This window comes from Callorhinchus milii, unplaced genomic scaffold (genome assembly GCF_018977255.1).
Source record: "Callorhinchus milii isolate IMCB2004 unplaced genomic scaffold, IMCB_Cmil_1.0 Scaffold27, whole genome shotgun sequence".
Taxonomy (NCBI): Eukaryota; Metazoa; Chordata; class Chondrichthyes; order Chimaeriformes; family Callorhinchidae; genus Callorhinchus; species Callorhinchus milii.
Genome location: NW_024704768.1, coordinates 4,866,639 through 4,888,034, shown reverse-complemented (window position 1 = coordinate 4,888,034; position 21,396 = coordinate 4,866,639). Strand labels below are relative to the sequence as shown.

Genomic DNA, 21,396 nt, shown 5'->3' with positions numbered 1-21,396 from the left:
AGTTCAGTTGGGTTAACGTAGAAAATGACGAGGGTTCCAATCCAGAGTGAGCACAGCGAGCGGAGGCTCAGTCTCAGTCTGTGAGCCTCTCACTGTGGAATAACTCACCGACTCTCAGCTCAGCTCAGAGCCAAAGCTCACCGCGCGTGAACAACTGCCGCTCGGACTCTGTGGGGACGGCAGCTGTGAAGGAGGAGGAGGAGAGAGAGAGAGAAAGGTAACCTCACTCCTTCCAGCGAGAACGTCTCCAATCGTGCACTGATTGCCGCACGTTGTAGCCACCGTCTCTGCGCCGGGCTCCGTCACGGCAGCAGCTGGCGACGCTCTGTGCTGTTGTGTGGGGCGGGCTCCGAGCTCGCCTGGGCTCGCGGCAACTCCCCCTCGGGCCGGTAACGGAAGTGGTAGCCGTACGGCCGCAGGTGGTGGACCAGGTACTCCAGCTCGTACATGAGCTGCGGGTTGACGTAGTGGAAGGAGACGGCCAGGTCAGAGCAGCACTGGGGTCCCTGTGTACACACAACAGCAGCAGCAGATTACACTTGTATTCCACCCTTCACGTCGGGAAGACATCCCAGGGCGTGTACACACACCACACACACAACACACACAAACAAACCCAACCAGACAGATTCTCAGTCACTACACATGGTGGGTGGGGAGGCACAGAGGGACAAACATTCACGTCCTGCATTGAATTCCTTAAATCGCTCACCTCCACGATGGGGTAATAGCAGTAGCTCCAATACCAGAAGCTCTTGGGCAGGATCCCGGGAATCAGGTGATGCTCCGGTATGAAGGGATGGAAGGTTTCTCTGCTCAGGGAGTCCCTCGAGTCCCCGGCCTCCACTCCCACCTTGGCCAGGCACTGCCCCAGGGCCAGGTCCTCCACGGGGGAGGTGTGGGCGCACACGTTGGCCTCGAAGCCGGCCACAAACCTGCGGAGGGCCTCCCGGCTCAGCACGTAGCCCGCCCCACCGCTCATGTAGCCCTGCTTGACGTAGGGCTTGAACCTCTTGCCGAAGTAGACGGGCCGGTCGGGCGAGTGAGCAGACAGGAGCCACCGCAGGTTCCCCAGCACCATGAAGGTATCGTCGTCGGCTTTGAGGAACCAGTCGGCCGAATGCAGGTGATGTTGGTGGACGTACTGGAAGGCTCGGATGGTTTTCCAGTACAGCTGGTCGCGCCCCTCGCCCGTGCCCAGGCCGATGCTGAGCCCCTCGCTGTCCTGCGCGGAGCTCATGAACAGCACCGTGTTGCAGTGCCGACCCCACGTGGCGTTCACGTGCTTGGCTTTGGTCTGAAGCGTGTTCGGCCCCGTCATCACCCAGCACAGCACACGCACATGCCTGTAGAGGCTGTCCGCCATCGCGCTGTCCACACCTGAGGGGATCAAACCACGTTCAGACTGTATTCCTAGTGCCAGGACCTCACTCCCTCCCCACATCAGTGACCTGTCCTCTCAGCGGACTCTGGTCTGCTCCATGTCTCTCCCCACACCCCCTACACCCCCCACCAAACCCCGCCCACCCCACCATCTGGCCTTCAGCCCCACACACCCTCCCCCCTCCCTACCTCTCTGATCTGTTTACTCCACGCTCCACATCTCCCGCTGCCTCCAGCCTCGTCTGTACCTCCTGGCACCCCCGCCCCCACCACCGCTTACAGCCACTGCGCCCCGAAACTCTGGAACTCTCTCCCTCAATCTCTCTGCCTCGTTCCCCTCTCCCCACTTTCAAATCCCACCCAAAGACTTTCTTTTTTGACCGTGCTCACAGTCATCTCGCCTCCCAACCTCTCCCCCCAACTCGGGGTCAAACTCCGCCACCATCAAGCGCTCCAGGACTCTACCCCACGTGAGGGGGCTGTGTAATTTGCTGTTGAATGGTACCTAGTGCAGCTCGGTGGCTGGTGCTGGCTGACACGGTGACTCCCGGTCGGTGGGACCTTTCCCGGGAGCGGTTCTGCCCCTCAGGCTGGAGGCTGAAGTGTCGGATGAAGGAGAAGTAGTTGGTGATGAAGTACAAGCTGAATATTCCTATCAGGACCCCGAAGAGGAAAGACAAGCAGGAGCGGGAGCAGAGGGTAGCCATCTTTCCGTCTCTGCTAAACCCTCACCCTGAGACCTGTGTAATAATAATAATCCTTTCATTTGATATGGCACCTTATCACGTTGTTGAGACGTCTCAGCACCACCCACCCCAGTCCGGCCCAGCAATAATCCACTGGATTAAGTTATTACGAGTCTGTAAGGTTTTAGCTGGGATGGGGAGCCTGGCCTTATATACTTTAGGGAAGAGGCGATTAAAGGGATGATCTGATTGAGAAGTTTAAAATAATAAAGGGGATTGGAGAGCTATACAGTGGACGCTCATTCTCTCTGGTGCAGGAATGGATCTGGAAGGGCAAGGCCAGTCACTGGGGGCAGGGAATCCTCCCCCTCAGCTCCTGTTAACCCTGCAGCCAAAGCACCAACCCACCCACCCACCCACCCACCAACCAACCAACCAACTAATGGGGAGGGTGGTCCTAGCTGGACAAGCAGCGGGAAAGCAATATCAATGGCCAATCTCTGGATGGGTTTAGACTCCAACAGTTACCCCCAACTCACACTCCGGGCTCCCCCCCACCCAAGCCTTGGCTCTTGCCGACCTGTGCCTAATACCCTCCAGGGTTCAAAGGAGAGCTAAAATGGGTTATATAAAATAAATAAATAACATTCCTTGCATTTGATAATAGTGCTTTTCACGTCTTCTGGAAGTTAGAAGTGAAACTGGAAAACACTTAGTCCCACGGAAGTCAGAGTGCGGAACACACGGCCTCAGGTGGCGTTGGGGCAGATCGGAGCCATGTTTAAGAAAGAGATAGTTACTTTGGGAAGTCAGGGGATTAAGGGATAAATGGTGAAAAAGTGAGCAATGAGATCTGGCAGAACAAGGCCAACGGGATTTTGCTGAAGGAGTTGAGTACCTTCGTCAGAGGTCTCCTTCTTAACCCAACTCCATTTAGTTAAATATTACTGTCATAATCTTCAGAGCAGTGTCTTCCCACCTCTCAGACTGTGTGCGGACAGCAGTCAAGATGGTAACTAGAGAGAGAGAGAGAGACAGAGTGAGAGACAGACAGACAGACAGAGAGAGAGACATAGAAAGAGACAGAGAAACAGTGAGAAAAAAACAGAAAATTTTGCAGTTGAGTAATATTGACTCTGCGCCTATATTCCGGCCACTCCACGTGGACAAACACAATCTCCGAACCTTGGCCTTTGCTCGTTGGGAGGGGACGAGGGGATGGAGGGCCTTAAAGGTGAGGACGAAGATCTTGAACTCGATTCTCTGGGGGATGGGGAGCGGGGAGGGCGGGGCGATGGGGTCGGGGAGGGTGGGTGATGGGCGATGGGGTCGGGGAGGGTGGGGGCGATGGGGTCGGGAGCGCGGGGGCGATGGGGTCGGGGCGATGGGTCGGGGGCGATGGGGGCGATGGGGTCGGGGGCGATGGGGGCGATGGGGTCGGGGCGATGGGGCGATGGTCGGGGGCGATGGGGTCGGGGGGGGGGCGATGGGGTCGGGGGCGATGGGGTCGGGGGCGATGGGGGCGATGGGGTCGGGGGCGATGGGGTCGGGGCGATGGGGGCGATGGGGTCGGGCGAGGGTGGGGCACAAGTGGCTGCTGCGCTTCGCCCACGAAATACACAGTCACTACACTTTACTGGGTATCGTGTGAGGAGATCTGTGACGCCTCGAAGGCGAAGAGAAGGCTGAGGGATAGAGAGAGAGAGAGAGAGAGAGAGAAGGAGATAGAGAGCAGATAAAGGGATAGAGCAGAGCTTCAGGTCACTCACCTCCTCCCACTGTCACTCCTCGGGCGCTATATAAACCCCGCCCCCCCGAGCTGGGACCCGCCCCCCATCGCCCGGATTGGCTGAGCCCTCAGCCCCGCCCTCCGGATTGGTCGAGCGACCCCCGAAACCCCTCCCCCCAGCCCTCCCCAGCCCCGCCCCTCTCGGCCCTGATTGGCTGCCCCGGGCCCCGTCAATCAATCTGAGCGGAGGGGGCGGGGCCGAGGTCGGGCTGCTCCTCGCGCGTCCGCCCTGGCGGATTGTACCACCCGCACTGTGTGAGGGGGGGGGCATAAAATAGAACAACTCCAATTTCCAGCCACTGTCTCTCCCCCCCCCCCCCACCACTCCCCCACCCCCCACTGTGGGCAAGGCCAGTCCTGCTCCTGGAGTGGGGGGGGGGGGGCGTGTGTGTGTGTGTGTGTGAGGGAGGTATTGGAGTCTCCCACCCCCACCCGCATAAAGTACAGAGAGCGAGAGGGGGGGGGGAGGGGGAGACCAAGTCAGGGCTTAATATTATTTACCCCTCTCCCCCCCCTCACACTCTCCCCCTCACACTCACCTCCTCCTTCCGGCGCCGCCACTAACGGTCGCTGCGGCCGCTCTCAGCCCTTTATATACCGCTCCGCCCCCTTTCCCGGCCTCGAGCACTCCCATTGGTCGAAACCCCTTCCGCCAGCCTGCGCCCCGCCCCACTCGCCGCTGATTGGCCGCCGCAGCCGCCCCGTCTCAAAGCCCCGCCCCTCCGCCCCGCCCACCCCTTCACAGAAGAGACCGTGTGAGGTGTAGTGACTGTGTTTTGGGACGTTCGCAGGCGCTCGCTGTGGAGTGTCATTTTGTCATTGTGTGTTTTGTCTGTCATGAGGGAACCCTCTCTCTCTCTCTCACTCTCTCCCTGGAGGGACCCCCCACCCCCCCCACCCCCTCCGTTTACCTAATTCCAGAGAGTATTAGGCGCAGGTTGGCGAGAGCCAAGCCTTTGTGGCGGAGGGGGGGGGGGGTTGGGGGACCAGGGACGAGCCAGGCCGGGCTCAGCGGTGAGTGCCCTGGGACACCGTGGACCCGCTCGATCCTGATATTCTGCTGTAAGGAGACCCTGCGTACCTCCGCCCCCCCCACTCTGGAGAATAAGCGCAACTTGAAAAGGAATTGAACTGTGGGCTAACGCGAGTCGACCTGTCCCTCCTGCTGCCTTAACAGGTTAGGTTACTGACTACAGGGAGAGCAGCATTGAAACAAAAACTATTTCCGTCCAAACCCCAGATCACAACCGGAGTCCTCCCGTTGGGTCCGTCATCGCTGGCTCTCCTCCAGCCACTCCGGCAGAACCACTTTTGACGAAGGAATGTTGCACCTTATCGCCGTGAAATATCTAAAGATTCATTGTAATCAGCTTCATTTTTAGTGACTTTTATAGACAAATGCCAAGAACAAACAACAAGTTGCATTATATATGTGAATACACCTTTCACGCCGGGAGGACATCCCAAAGGCACCGATGTCCCAAAGGCGGCAGCCATTTTTCAGACAGCAAAGTCCCACATACGGTTGTGAACCGTCTCAATACTTATCTGGAGGATTATTGGCCAGACACCAGGAGACACCTCGGGCACAGTGACACAGTGAATCCTGTGAAGTGCTTTGAGGCGTCGTCCTGATGTGAAAATCACTTACCACATGTAAGGATTACTATAACCTTAAAGCTGGTCAAGGAGCTGGACTCAGGAAAGGAGATTAAACACGCCCGATCAGCTGGAGACTGCTCTTTATTAAACATCGAATCACAGTGTTGCCCAAATATTTCAGAAACCTTTGAGAAAGATAACCAGTTTTTTTTTCTTTGCATTTTTTCCCCTCCAAGGCCTTTTGTTCTCCCAGTCGTGGCAAAGTGTCATTACGGGATGCTGATTATCAATCACAATCATCATCATAATAATAAAATCGCAAAGCAAGTCCACATTTTGATTCACAAAGCAGCTGGGACAAAAAACAAACAAGGAACACAAATTAATAAGAGGATAAGACACTGATTGAAGTGTACACAGATAAGAACAAAACACTTACTGGCCACCTGTGAACATCCAGCAGCTAATAGTATTGTAATTTAGCCGTGATATACAGGTTGGCCACAGAGTTAGCAGCAATTCATTCACTGTTGGATTGATAATAAGGAATGCCTTCACTTGTAAGCATGGAAACCAGATGAAGAGCATATTTGGCATCTGTTAACGTCTCCCAGTCACCGATTTGATGGGTCTCAGGCTTGGCGTCTGGCTGTTCAAATCACAGGTTTGAAGGACGCGGAGGTTTCTTTCCTCTGCAGTTTTCAAGTGTTACATTCGATCACCAACGAGTGAGAGAGACATCAACGTGAACACAAGCCTGGCGAGAGATTAGGAAGCTCCCTTCCTCCAGGAGATGGACTCCCAACTCTAACATCAGACAAGAGGATGCATGCAGTTTGTGTGATGTAGGCCACGCAGCCCCAATTGGCCTTGGGCGACACAGGGTAAGATCCTCAGCCACAGTTCTCGTTTCTGAATGCAGAATCCCTGCTGGAAAGTGCACGTGTGCTGGTTGTTGGGTGGGCTGGACCAGGCTTGGCACGCTCCACAGCTGGGTTCCCCCGGTCCTCACTCCTGCCTCGTCCCCACGGGAGGAACCAACGAACGAACGACCAATTAGTTGGAGCAGCAACGTCTCGGAACCCCAGGAACCAACACCTCCGAGAGATGACAAGCACAGTCCCATCAGGTAGTGATCTCCACGTGGTCAAAGAGCAGTCAGTCCCTCCAGGGGGACAGGGTCTGCAGGTGAGCAGTGTTGCACAGTCTCCATTCTAGTGGTCTAGCTCAACACTAAGAAATACATTCATAAGATCGAAGCAAAATCCTCCCCCCCACCCCACCCCCACACATACACACACAACACAAACAGATGCACTATTGTTCACCCACTTCCAAAAGAATAAAACCTCAATAAAAGACTGCATTTTATATATATATATATATAGTATATATATTATATACGTCCCAAAGGCACTGTCATCCCAAATGTAGATGTAAATATATATTTTATATACATATATGTGAACACCGGGAAAAAATGTCGCTTTAACTTATCAATAAAAATACAACATTTCTGACCGTTATTCTGCAGGTCCATTTATTATCCTTGCTGATCAGTGATCACAGCAAATGTGCCACGACACATGGCAAAGTGCAAATGATTTTTGTGTGTACCAACACTGGGAGATGTTTCCCTTCAGTCCAGAGTCTAGAAGTCCATGTCATCAGAGTCTGTGGTGCTCGCTGACTGTGCGTCTTCCTGGCTATTCCCCCACACAAAGCGGTAATTATCCTCTAGCTGTTGCTGCCTTTCCTGCTCTTTGGAGACCTCGTCATTGCTCCCAGTCTGCTCAAAACACAAGAGATCCTTCAGTAAACTTAGTGCTAGAGGCTGAAGGGTCACGGCCTAGATCAACACACCGGACAAGAAAGTTTTTTTTGGCCAGCCGGGTGTCTGAAACAACCCATCGCCGTTGCTTAAGAGTCTCCAAACCAAGTTGGGAATTCCACTCATCCCACCCACACGTGGAAAACCCAGAGAACGATTGTTGGAATAGAACGCGCTCTTTCTCTCTCTCTCTCTGGAGATACACATCCTGCTTTCCTAATCTTGGAGAGTATTAGGCACAGGTTGGCAAGAGGCAAGGCTTGGGGGAGGAGCCCAGAAGTGTGCGCTGAAATCTAACCAGCTAAAGCCACATAGCTTACCATTGATTTCACTGTCTGGCAAGCTTTCCCGCTGTTTGTCCAGGTAGGACCGGTAGGGTTTGGGCTTGCAGGATTGACAGGAGCTGAGTGGGAGGATTCCCTGCCCCTAGTGACTGGTTGGCCCTTCCAAAGAAATGTAGGAGGGTAGAAGGCAATCTGACCCATTGTATGAGAGTCATGTTCATTCGTCCGATAAGGTTCACTGTGTACCAATAAGCACATTGGGAGGACCTCTGAAGTTACTGCACGGGAGCTGCTGTAAAGTGTTGGCAAATCCAGCAGACACAAGTGTGAAAGGTGAAGCTGAACTCACCAGTAAGTTAATGAGAAGCTCTCTGAAGGATTTAGTGTCTTCCTCGGACAGCCAGTGCAGGTCATCTTCATCGCCCAGTGATCCAGTCGTTACAATCTTCACTTCAATTTTACCTGGAAAGAAAAGTTCAGGCATTTATAACCCACACAAAACAAAACTCGATACTGATATTGAGCCGAGTTTGATTTCCAGGCGGGTCAGGGCGAAACCTTGGGCAAGTTTCCTTACTGCACACACACTCCTCTATTTACCAGCAGTCAGTAGGAACCCGATTGGCGGATCACTTTTATGGGATTAATAATCCGTTCAAAAATAATTGATAATAATAATTTGGTCGCTCAACTCACGGCTGTTTGTAGGGACCCTTCTGTGTGCAATTGGCTGCCACGTTTCGCCACAAAATATACAGTCAATTCACTTTACAGTGTATCCCGGACTTTGAGACGTCTCGAAGACGTGATAAGGCGCCATATCAAATATCAAAAATCATAACAAATTATTGTTATAAGAAAATGTCTGGAATGCGAGGAGGCGAGTGGGGAATCCAAACTACCTTCTGCCTTCAATCCCGCCTTCTCCAGCTGTTCTTTCACCACATTCTCGATCTGTCGCAGTTGGGGGTCTGTGCCACTCATCTCCCGCACCCTCATCTCTTTGTGCAGTGAGCTGCCAGGATTGATTTTGGTGACACGGACCTTGACGTGTGCCTCTCGCTCTTCATCAGCTTCTGAAACATGGGAAGCCAGCGATCAACAAACACTAAATGGACATCCCTCCCTCCCCCCACCCTTCCCTCCCACCCTCCCGCCTTTTGTGTTCAAGAAAACTTGTCAAGGTGCCCACCTCAGCTAACTTGCATTAGAAACATCCGATAACATTGAGGTTAAGAGAAGCCGGTCGACATTTGGCGGTAAATTGGGCTCGTAAAATACAGTCAATTCACTTGACAATACATTCCGTGAAGAGCTTTGAATAACAATAGCAACTCGCATTTATATAGCATCCCTCACGCAACGTCCCAGAGCATTTGGAATTTGAAACAACCGAACGACATGATAAGACGCTTTATCAAAGACAAGGATTATTATAATATGGATTAGATATTACACTACAGTCCAGGAAGATAAATACCTGGGACAGGTTTGGGAGAGCGCCCAGGGCTGCCTCTGGTGGGGTCAGCTTCCTCCTCCTCCTCCTCCTCCTCCTCTTCTTCCTCTTTAGTCTCCAGCTTCTCTATGAGTTTGTTCAGAGTACTGGCCAAGCTCTTAGTGGCTTGATTGTGATCAAATTCCCCTTTCAGACCTTCTGCTTCAAGTTCACCTTCGGCCTGGGGAAAGTTACAAGGGTTTAAGTGACCAAATTTAGCTCTAATCTGATGAGAGGTTAAAGATTACCCAATTTCTCCAAACTGCCATTATGCTCCTACACTCCGAAAGAGCAACGTTTTAACAGGAGCCAATACATGTACAAGCACAAATGGAGCCTCAGACTTTAAACTCTGCCACTAAATCACCCTTTTACAAAGCTTGTGAGTTAGATGACAAATTAGTGTTGGCAAGAGTTTTACAGTGTAAAGGTTTGTTTTTTTTAAAAACTTGGAAACCAGATGAACTGCCAAGGATGATAGAACCGGACACCTTGCTTTTATATAACGCCTTCACATAGGAAAGATGTGTCTCTCTCGACAGACAAGATTGGAAAGAGGAGAAAGGTTCAAGAGAGTGAAACTGATGCTTATTTTATGCACAGGGTCAATCAGTCTGAGGGCAAGGCCTGGGAGGTTAAGGAGATGAGAAGATATTGAAGATATAATTAATTCTATACACAATTAATACTCAGGAGTGAGTTCCAGCAAGTCATTAACAACTGACGGGTAACAAGGCATTCCAGTCTGGAGTTTCCTGCAGCCACTGTCAGTCAGTTGTTTAACCAATGGAACAGGTCACTCAGTGACAGATTGTTTCCGGTTAAAAACAATGCTGCAGGGAACAGTTTCCGAAACACAAAGAAGTGTTCACTGACGCAAAACTGTTTGTTTGAAGTAAAATGGGACGGATTCCATCTCCTGCACTTTTTGGCTTCAGTAACCGACTTCCACTAATGCTTTGCTGCTTCAGAGCAGAACGCACAAATGTCTGCAGCTAGGGAGAGACAAGCTAAACCAGGACTCCAGAGAAGCTGCTGCCTGAGAAGGGAACTTATAAAGGCATACTACAACAACAACAACAACCAACTGTATCTATATATTCTACAGGGAATACATTTAAATCCCTCCACAGTCTCGCCCAATGCTTTCCCTGCAACCCCCTTCACCCAAACCAAAGGAGTGGTCGATGAGGAGGATCTTGAGAGGCCTTGAAGGAGACGAGGAAGGGAGGGAGCGAGGCGAAGGGAATGTGGGATAAGAGTCCCAAAGGCACATTTAGAATCTAGCTCTTAGAACGTTTAAGTTTAAGGTCAAGAAGTAGTCGCTCACCTCATCAATGAGAGTTGCAATTTCTTTCTCCATTTCTTCTTTCACTTCCCTTTTAATTTCTGACATCTTGGACTTGGGTAAAGTCACGTCCTGAAGTTGCTTCTCAAACTCTTCGAGGAGTTGGCCTTCCTCGTCGTCAACTCCTTCTTCCAGTCTTTCCAACGTTGATGTGTGTGCAATCTGCTCCTCGGTGCCTCCCGCAGATTGCTCTGGGGTTAGGTCCTGGTCCTCACCTTTCCTCTTGGGTGTGAGAGAGAGACAGATAGACAGAAAGAGACACACACACAGACAGAGACAAGTGAATCATGACCCACGCTCAACCTCATTTTGTTTACAACAACAAATTCCATTCACACAGCGCCCTTCACGGAGGGCAACGTCTCAGAGCTCTTAACAGTGACGGAGCCTGACCCTGAGCCGGAGGGAGGAGTGGCACGAGGCTTGGAAATGGGGTCAGCCGTGATCTAAAAGAGGGATTGGAGGGAGGTGGTGGAGGTGGAGGGATTGGAGGGGGAGAGTTCCAAAGAATCGGGCGTAGTGGCTGAAAGCGCAGCCGCCAACGGTGGAGCGGAAGGGGACGAGGTCAAGCAGGAGGCCGGAGTCAGCCGAGGGGTCGGAGGCAGCGGGTAGTGGATTTGGGAGAAAGCAGGTCAGAAAGGTTGGGAGGTGCCAGACCATGCAGCGATTTGTAAGACGAGGGAGAGGATCGATTTATACTTTAAACTAAAACTGCTGTGAGCTCTCAAATACCATTTGAGGCAGTTTGACGGTTATGAGAAACCCCAGGTGTTGTTAAGAACCACAAAAGTATTATCTTTGAGACCAGCAAGCGGAGTGTGGGCAGTGAAACACAAACCTTTTTATTTTGCTTTTTTAATTCTCTGACAAACTTCACAAAGTCTTCAGGATTCCGGATCAGTCGAAATTTTATCTTCTGTTTCCCTAAAGGGAGCAAACAAATAACAGCATTGCCCAAATCACTCTTCCTGTAAAGGTCACAAAAGAACAGGTTCAGGAGGGGAGCTGGGGGTTGGGAGTGGGGTCAGGTATAGAGGTGAGGGTCATTAGAGGGGCGAGAACGCGTGTGGAGTATTGACACTGGGTCAGATTACAATGCAAAATTACATTTGTACAGCACCTTTCCTATTGGGTGGACGTCCCAAGGCGCTGGACAGTCAGGGATTTGGACCTAATGGGCTGTTTCTGTGCCCTAGCACTCTATACCACTTCAAAGAGGATAGCAGAAGGCAAGACACAAGACCTATCCACTTCCCTGGGGTAAAAGAGCAGTGGGTTAAAGACAGCTGCAACGTTATTGGAAGTGAATATCCTTTCTCCCGAGTCTTTGGGAAGATGGTTGAGGAGAGGAAATCACACAGAACGTCTCTTACCTTGTTCATCTAGGCTGTCATCCAGGTCTTCACCCTCTACCTGCTCAGCTGGCTCTGCCTGAAGAGTAAAATAAAATAAAAATCCACAGCTGTATTTGACCTCTCCACGAGGTTTCCCAGACGGGAATTCTCTGCCCAGATCTCAACAGGACAATTTACATTAATTTTCCATCAGACCTCCTTTAATAAAAGCCAGAGAGAGCAATACTGAACAACAAATTGCATTTATAGGGGCTTCGGTTGGTTTGCGATTTAAGGGAGAGGAGGTGGCTGTTATACCAGGGAGAGTGGGTGGGTTTGGAGACAGTCCTGGATTTCAAGGGGGGCGGGGGGTGCAAGGACATGAAGGTGGAGGAGAGATGTTTGTTAGCAGCTTGATGGCTGCATTGGGATCGCTGCGGAGGGAAGCCAGAGGGAAAGAAAGTTTGAGGATAATGTTCTTCGTACTAATAATAATAATAATAATAATCAGTTGTCTCTGCTACCTCTTCATTCCCTCCCTCCTGTGACATGGCTCCATCGCTGACTTCCTGTTTGCCATCTCCAACCCACAATTCTTCCTCGATCTCCCGGGAATCGGAGGGGACACCTTCTGAGAGGGGGGGATAGTCAGCATTAAACACACGCCATTAATCCAGAACAACCGGCATTCATACCCATGGATGGCATCTTACAACGCTTTATAACAAGAAGGACGCCGAAGAAAGGTAAACGCAGTCGTAGGCCCTCGCCTTCAAAGCCCTCCACAGCCTTACTCCTCCCTCTCTGTGACCTGCTAACTTCATTTGGAACTGTCTGCTCCATGTCCCCCGCCCGGCCCACCATCGGCGGGCGGGCCTTCAGCCTCTCTGTTGCCACCCTTTGGAACTCCATCCCTCAGTCCCTTTGCCTTGCTCCTTCCCTTGCCTTTGGGACGTCCTCCTGACGTGGTAGGTGTTACAGCAAATGAAAGGATTATTAAAGTCAGCCTCAGACAGTGTCCAACGTACCGTCCACCCACATTGTGTTCTCCTGGCTCTCTCCCTGTTCCTCTCCTGTTGTCAGACTCTCTCCCTCTGCAGCCTCCGCACTCTGGGGATCCTCCTCAGTCTGAACTGGCTGGTCCTTCAACAGCATCTCATCCAGGGTCTTCAGCTCCTCTGAGATCTTTTCCACTTTGCGTTTCGTGTCAGCTGAGCACAAGAGAGGGAACAGTATAACAACAATCATCATAATAAGTCTCGTAGCACAGTGGTTCCCGCTCGCCTCACAAGCCAGAGGACCGAGGTTTGATTCCCGGGCAGGGCGAAACCTTAGGCAAGTTTCCTTACTCCACATGCCTCTGTTTACCTAGCAGTAAGTAGGAACGTGGTTGTTAGTCGATTGCTGGATCGCTTTCCAGGGTAATAATCTCGTCCCATCCAGAAAAAAAAATGTGGGTCACTCACTCCATGACTATTTGTGGGATACTGCTGAGCGCAATTGGCTGAATTTGATATAGCGCCTAATCACATCATTGAGATGTCTCAATGAGAGGTGCTCTATTTCTCATACAGCTGTTGCTGTTGTTCAAAGAATATACCGTAAAGTGAATTGACTGTATATTTGGTGGGTGAAACACGGCAGCCAATTTCACACAGAGGTCGTGGATTATTTTTTTTTGAAGGAATTATTACCCCCGGTAAAGCAATCCGCCAATCGACTCACAACTAGGTTCCTACTTACTGCTGGTTAAACAGAGGTGCGTGTGTGGAGCAAGGTTTCGCCCTGACCCACCCAGGAATCGTTGTTTGAGAACGTCACCGGATTTGCATAGTCGTGGCCCACTCAGTACATGAACATTGACACTCAGTTTGCGCTTATCACATATAAGCCTTTACTTACACACTTGGGCCTTGACATACTCCACGTACTGCTCTGGGCTGAGGGCAGGCTGACATTTAATGGGCTGGGGTTTGGAGGCCACAGGGGAGCGCAGATAGGGGTGGTGGCAGATGCGAGTGGTGTGAACCGTCAGGACATAACTGCACGACTGGGGCTCATCCACTCGAGCCAAGTAATCTCCGGATCCCTCCTCACACAGGAACTGGTGAACAAACACACAGAGGAAGCTTCACAGCATTTGGAAAGGAATACGAAAACAACAACTTTACATTTAACACAGCGCCGTTCATGTCAGAGGACTGCTCAAACTGTTTCACCGAAGCGTCTGGGAGCTCGAGCTGAGCACGGAGGGAGAGGATGAGGAACGAACAATGGGAAACGAGCAAAAACACAGATGAAAGAAAGGTCTTAGGACGGGGGTTAAAGTTGAGGAGGGAGGGGTGAAGGTGGAGAGTTTCAGAGAGAGTGGGGCTCTGTGTGAATCAATCTAAAATAACCCTAACCCTAGTCCACTGAACACACAGTAAATCTATCATTCATTTTCGTAAAGACCTTTTGTCAATATCTGTAAATGTGAGCCATCGATCAGGTTTACCAATTAATTGATTCATTTATTCACTCTAGTTTATTTAGTTTCTGTTTCGATAGGAAAAGCTGTTTGCAAACCCTCTTAAGGCGCTCAAACACAGCCGACGGACAAAGGAACCAGACAGCACACACAGAAACCACACCCCTTGGAGGACACCAGACCACATCCAAATGGGATTAAAACATGTGAAAAGGTTGTGACGCCAGGAATCAAAGAGATTAAACACTGGACGATTAGCATCTGAAAGAGACATTAACCTTTCGGTGTGAAATCCTCTCTCTCTCTCTCTCCACCCGCTGTTCACTATTGGCATTTATTAAATCCATACGACATCTGCTTGGCTTCTTCTCTCAGCACGTAGATTAACCTCTCAGCAAACTATTTCTTTGTGTTCGTTGCCAGAGAACACACAGATCTTCTCCAGAATTCAGCTTTCATCTCCACAGTGTCCTTCACTGTATAAAACATGTGTCTTGGCCAACAATCTCACCGCCACCCCCTCCCCCCCAAACATTGGTCACTCACTCCATGGCTGTTTGCGAGATATTGCTATGCCCACAAAATAGTCACTCATAAGAACGTAAGACAAAAAAAAACAAGGTCCATCCAGTTCACTTTCCACCATCCTGGCAGTCACTTGCACACGTCGTGTCCAAAACTATATACTGTACCCCGAGATAATATTTCCTAACAGAAATCTGTCTAATTTGTCCACTTTACAGTATGTTCTGTGAAGCGCTTTGAGACGTCTCAACAACGTGATAAGGCGCGGTATCAAATGCCAGGATTATTATTATTATTACGTAGGTGTACTTCAGGAAGACACACAACTTTATGTCCTGAAACTTGCAAGGATACGGTGACCTCATGTGGCGACAACAGGTAAAAACACATTTGATTCTACATATCACACAAGTTACGCAACAGAACAGTATGTGGGCATCTCAGGTGTCTTATCTTTCCTTTGTTTAATTTAAATTGCCCCATTTTTTGGGCCTCTTGGGAGGACTGATTATTCCTGTAAAGTGCAGCCGCGGTGTATCCCTGTAGGTGAACTCAGAACCAAGTTGCACACGGCAATTTCCCCCAAACAGCCTGGAAGTGAACGACCAATCTTAACTGGGGGATTGTTGGGTTTTTCAACTGGGAGAGGGAGAGCGCCTGATCACGTCTCTGATGCGCCTCGAAGCGCTTCACAGAATATACTGTAACGTGCGGTGACTGTTTATTTTGCAGCCAATCCCTTCAAAATCATTCCTTCGTACACTCAGGACAAGTACAGCTGGGAAAAATGAAACATCTTCCCAATGGACGGACAGGAGAATTTATAATGGTCTAAAATTGGAGGAATAATTTGAGACTCGGCTGGATACTCTAATAGGAAAATGGGGACTATTGTGGAAAGATGAGATCAAAACCAGCTTATGGGCCTTTGTCATCAAGTTCAGTTAGTGTTTATCGTACAGTTAGCCGCCCACTAACCCACCAGCACACAGCAACGTCCCTCAATAAGACTGGGATAAAAGGGGAAGAGTAATCTGAAACATATGCTTAGCAGTATGCTGGGAATCTGCTGCACACTTCAGAGAATATTTTATGCATGAGGCCAGATTGCCTTTTGAATATTGGAGCAGGTCGGATATTGGAAGGTGCACAGGAAGCCCTTTTATCTCAGTGACCTTGTGTGTGAATCCAGCCAGACTGATGAGGATGAAAGTCTTTTCTGACAGCTCGTTGGGGGGGGGGGGGGGGAGAAAGAGAGGAGGGGGATCTCAGTGCAGCCCCACACCACAAAGCTGTCTACAATAGTTTGCACCAAACTAGCGATCTCATGGCACTTTATATTCGAACGAGTTTCTCTCTCCTGGTGTCCTGGCGTGATAAAATTGGTCGCTCACTCCACTTGCATACAGCCATGAACCACAATTTTTTTTTCATGGGATTGTTGGCCAGGACACTGGGAGAGAGAGAGAAACTCCCTTCTCGTTCCAACAGCTAACCGGGCACAGATGGAACCTGGATTTACCGTCTCAACTGAAGAATGAATGCTTCCGACAACCTTTGGAGTGTTAGTATAGACTACACGAGTTCCAATTCCCGACGTGGGGGCTTGAACGAACACCCTTGACTCAGAGGTGAGCGACTGAGCCAGGTTACAGGGCTTTTACAATCTTACCCTGACTTCTGCCTCTCTTGGCTTCTCGTTCAGGTCACACTTTGATCCGTTCACGTAGGTCTGGCTGTGATACCGCTTCAGCTTGTGTTGCTTTGAAGCCTGTAAACAGTGGGGGGGAGGGGAACGGGGAATGGAAATGTTTTGAAGAATGTTTCATGAAACAAAGGGAGACATTTAAGGCTCTCGAGGCAATCAGAACTTTGGAGATGTCTTCACAACAATCTTGATTTGGAAGCCGGTTCTTTAAAGAACAGCAGGAAAACCAACCTCCAAATTAAAAATGAACTGAAGATTTTTTTCCACAGTTTTGCACAATTTTAATTTTGAAGAACATGCCCACAAGAACAAGCTCTTTCAGAATTTGGGATCTTAAGCTACACGGAGTGATCTTTGTGATAAATCGCTCATAATAGTACAAGGCACAATGGCCAAATGCAGCGACTCTCTATTAAATTTCCTCATCACCGCCTCTGCTCTAAGAAGAACAAACCCAGTCCCTCTTGTCTATTCACTTACATTCTTTGCAGCCGCATTATTTAGCTGCTGAGATGAAATGTGAAGTGTTGAGATCAAAACGGTTAAGCGACATCTATCTTTGAATTGCTCGGGATGCTATCCCGCATGAAGTTGTTGTTGGGAGTAAAATGTGGGTTTCTGATTGGTATTCAGTTAACACTGAAAGGACTGAAACATTGTGATGGAAACCGAGTGCAGTGTTCGAGACTGCTGGCCTTTGGCTTGCCGTACGTACTACGTACCTTAGCAGTTTCATTATTCCAGTCAAACTCCGATTCGTAAATTCCAAGATATAGAACTTCTCCTTTAACTTCAGAATCTGAAAGCATATAAATAGCAAAACGGCAACCGTTGAAACCTGAATCACTCGAAAAAAATAGGCCGAATTTAAGAACCGAGCTCAGTGGAGGACTGAAATACACCCACATCCTGTAGTGTATTGATTAAGAGCAGTTGTCTCGAGCGAGAGGATCTGGGGTTGGATTCCCGAATGGGGCAAACTTTCCTTACTCCGCGTGCCTCTGTTTACGTAGCAGCAAGTAGAAACCGGGTTGTTAGTAAATTGGCGGATTGCTTTCCGGAAGTAATAATCCCCCAAAACATTGGTCACTCAATCCACGACTGTTTGTGGGACGCTGCTGTGCACAATTGGTTGCCACGTTTTGCTCACAAATACACAGTCAATCCACTTTTCAGTATATTCTGTGAAGCGCTTTGAGACGTCTCAACGATGTGATAATAACAACAATAACAAAATTACATTCATATAGCGCCCTTCAACATCGGGAGGAAGTCCCAGAGCGCTGGATAAGTTACTATATCAGATGCAAGGATTATGTTATTATTAATATTGTTAAATGCGGCAAACAATTTACGATCAGCAATGCATTAACACAAATGTTAAGCTTTTGTCAAGAAGATGAAATCAATGCATATGTGAGAGCCTTGCTCAAGTACCTTCTATGTGATACTGCTTGATATACTGTCCGTAGCAAAATTCATACGTCCACCAATCTTTGGTCTGAAAATAAAGAGCAAACGGTAAGTTTGGATACACAGACATCCACTAAGTTGGCTACAAGTACCTCCAGCGCGATCACACCCCCCAAGATTTTCACACTATTTTTTGAAACATCTAAAGAGTGAGAATGCAGCCCTCGATGTGATGGTTATTATATCGTGCTACATTCTGTTCCTGGATACCACCTATTATTCCTACATTTCGATTATTGCCGCGTTTTGGCCACAAAATGGTCAGTCAATTCCCTTTACAGTGCATCCTGTGAAGCGCTTTGAGGCATCTCCAAGATGTGACGAGGCGCTGTATCAAATGCAAGGAATATTATTATCCATCTTGGCCCCCATTTACGACAGGAAATGTTCCCTCAGCGCGTAAGGACACAGACAGACGTACAGTCTGGTCAGGATAAAGGGACGTACCTTTATAAGACAAGGTGCTGCATCCATAGGCTTTAATAGCTCAGCGACTCCCAGCCCCGTATAGGACTGCCCTTCATCTTCAGCGTCTTGCTGAAATTTCATGGCTTGAGCCGGTAACCGACACTCATATAACTGCTTGTATTTTGAAGAAACTATTACGACATCGTCGGATTTAGACTGCAAAAAACAAAAAAAGGGGTCGGGAGGGAAACAAAAGCTATGTTAATAACAGTTACTGACAAGCACTGTAATGGGAGCTTAGGCGGGATAGGGCAAAACCTGAGGCAAGTTTCCTTACTCCACGCGCACGCCTCTGTTCACCTAGGAGTAAGTAGGAACCCGCATGTTAGACACTTTCCAGGGGAAATAATCCCTTCAAAAAAGAGAATTTTGTCACTTAATCCACGACTGTTTGTGGGGACATTGCTGTGCACAAATGGCTGCGGCGTTTTGCCCACAGAGTACGCGGTCAATTCACTTCACAGTATATCCTGTGAAGCGCTTTGGGACGTCTCGAAGACGTGATCAGGTGCTGTGTCAAATGCAACGATTATTATTAAAATAGAAACAAAAATATTCTGCACAAGGAAGTCATTTGGTAGAACCGGATATTATGGTAATACTGCAGTACAATCGTTAAGCGATCATACCATATGCAAACTAGAACAACAAAACATCTCAAAATATGTTTTTGGAGATGACTATTAAGAGTTGCAGCTGTTGTATTTGTACATGAGTGCAGCAGCCACTTTTTTTGTGGCCAGTCAGGTGTCTGACACATGCAGAAGGCCATCGCCTTGCAAAAGAGTTTGCAAACCAAACCGAGACCTCGCTCATCATGTCCCACAAACAGTGACGGGTCAAGAGTGCACATTCCATTCCAATAAAGATCTCATGAGTTTCCAACAACAACTTGTGTTGATATTGCAGATATCTTCATGCAGGTCACAGAGCGCTGTCAACAGTAGGTTGACGCCAAGCCCTAAATGGGGACGGAGATGACCGAAGAGAAAAGTCCACAGGTGAAGACAAACAGAGCGGGTGGCAGGACGGAGCGATCGAGGCAAGGAGTTCCAGAGATTCAGGGCCTGGTGTTCAAAGGCCCTCTGCGTCGGTCTCCCCTCCACGACCATCCATAAAATCCAGATCATTCAAAACTCTGCCGCCCGCATTTTCACCCGCACCAAACCCCACTCCCCGATCCCCCCCGGTCCTGGCCAGACTGCACTGACTGCCTGTCCCAGAGAGGATCGACTTCAAGATCCTCACCCTTGTCTTCAAATCCCTGCACTCCTCTGCACCCCCCGACCTCTCTGACCTCCTCTCTCCTCAAAACAGCACCCGTTGCCTTCGCTCCCCGGGTCTGGCCTCCGACTCGTCCCCGGAGTCCTCCGCTCCACCCTCGGCGGCCGTGCCTTCAGCCACTACGCCCCGAGGCTCTGGAACCGCCTTCCTCACTCCCTCTCTTCCTATTTTCAGGTCTCTGCTGAAGACCTATCTTTTCGACCGCGCCTTTGGTCACCTCCCCCTCCCCCCGGCTCGGCCCCGGGATCGGTGACTGTGAAGCGCTCTGAGACACCGTCCGGCGTGGAGGGCGCTATATAAATCCAAGTTGTTGTTGTTGTGCTTGAAAGCACGGTCGGCGATCGTGGAGCAGAGAGCACGAGGGGCATGCGACGCACGTGTCCGTATGTAGGTGGGATGCATGGAATTGTCGGGTCTGGTCGGGACATTCTGAAGCACAACGATGGGTTTGGACCCCGGGCCGACCGGCGACACGGGACCAACTTACTTGGGGGCGACTGTCGGTCACAACACTCGGGGGACAACTCTTCTCGTTTCGAATCGAGTCACAAAGACCTTTGACGTCCATCTGACCAAGATGGGGGCGACGGTCTGACCCGAAGATCAGCAGCACTGACACTCCCGCTGTCCTCTCTCTCTCTCTCTCTCGCACATCCCCACCCCCTCCTCTTGCCCCCACCCCCACTTCCTCTTTCTTTCTCCCCTCCTCTCCTTCCCCTCTCTCTCTCTCTCCGCTACACTCACCATCTGGGCCTCTCTTCTCCCCTCTTCCCTCCCTCCCTCCCTCACACATTCGCACATAGGCCTCCCCCCCCCCCCCCCCCCGGCCTCTCCCCCCCGCAGGCCTCCCCCACCCCAGGCCTCCCCCCCCCAGGCCTCCCCCCCCCCAGGCCTCCCCCCCCCCCAGGCCTCCCCCACCCCCAGGCCTCCCCCCCCCAGGCCCCCCCCAGGCCTCCCCAACCCCCAGGCCTCCCCCCAGGCCCCCCCAGGCCTCCCCCCCCTCAGGCCTCCCCCCCCCCCCAGGCCTCCCCCCCCCCGGACCTCCCCCCCCCGGGCCTCCCCAGGCCTCCCCCACCCCCAGGCCTCACCCCCAGGCCTCCCCCCCAGGCCTCCCCCCCAGGCCCCCCCCAGGCCGCTCACCTGGCCCCTGATGACGGGCTCGGACAGGATCTCGATGCCGTATTTCATCTCGTGAAGCTCCTGCACGTTGAGCAGCCCCGCGGCCGCCCCCAGGAGCCGCGCCACCGCCATAGCCATCGCCAGGCACAGCCCGAGCGCCGACAGCCCGCGCCTCGCCGCCATCTTGGCCCCTGTCCGCCTTCCCCGCACAATGGTTCCCGCCTCCGCGCTCGGCCCCGCCCAGCGCCGCCATTGGTCCCCGTCCGCGCCCATCACATCCGCTCCGCCGCACGCCATTCGTCAGCCTTCACGTCAATCACACCGCTCCGCCTGACGTCATCGCCCGGCCTCCCCCGACGCCGTCAATCACGCCGCCGCGCAGCACCTGATTGGTTACGCTCCACGTCCATCAATAAAGCGCCCGCCCAACCCCCCTAAAAAATTCCCCCGCCCCTCCCGGAAGGTGATTGGCCCGCCTTCCGGGTGCATGGACCAATCAGCAAGGCGAGCTCGGCGAACGCGCCTCACCATTGGACGCGGCTCCCGTCTCTCAGACTCAGGGCCGCTGTTGACATCACACGCTGACCCGCAGCCAGA

The 21,396-nt window shown here is 51.0% G+C and overlaps 2 protein-coding genes across 2 annotated transcripts; both read right to left on the bottom strand.

The window, feature by feature from the left end:
* Positions 1-4,459, bottom strand: c1galt1b (core 1 synthase, glycoprotein-N-acetylgalactosamine 3-beta-galactosyltransferase, 1b). Its single transcript, XM_042344297.1, has 5 exons — positions 4,398-4,459; positions 2,968-3,085; positions 1,889-2,123; positions 713-1,380; positions 1-506 (listed from the first exon to the last, which is right to left on the bottom strand). Exons 3-5 carry the CDS (start codon positions 2,088-2,090, stop codon positions 303-305), a joined length of 1,074 nt encoding a protein of 357 aa, XP_042200231.1. The 5' UTR covers positions 2,091-2,123; positions 2,968-3,085; positions 4,398-4,459; the 3' UTR covers positions 1-302.
* Positions 4,460-5,583: 1,124 nt separating this feature from the next.
* Positions 5,584-21,019, bottom strand: os9 (OS9 endoplasmic reticulum lectin). The gene is made up of 15 exons (XM_042344285.1): positions 20,821-21,019; positions 18,376-18,552; positions 17,893-17,956; positions 17,178-17,254; positions 16,420-16,518; positions 13,655-13,856; positions 12,781-12,963; positions 12,277-12,383; positions 11,792-11,849; positions 11,257-11,342; positions 10,401-10,640; positions 9,056-9,251; positions 8,478-8,651; positions 7,925-8,037; positions 5,584-7,249 (listed from the first exon to the last, which is right to left on the bottom strand). The coding sequence occupies exons 1-15, from the start codon at positions 20,980-20,982 to the stop codon at positions 7,112-7,114; spliced, it is 2,076 nt and encodes a 691-aa protein (XP_042200219.1). The 5' UTR covers positions 20,983-21,019; the 3' UTR covers positions 5,584-7,111.
* Positions 21,020-21,396: the final 377 nt, after the last annotated feature.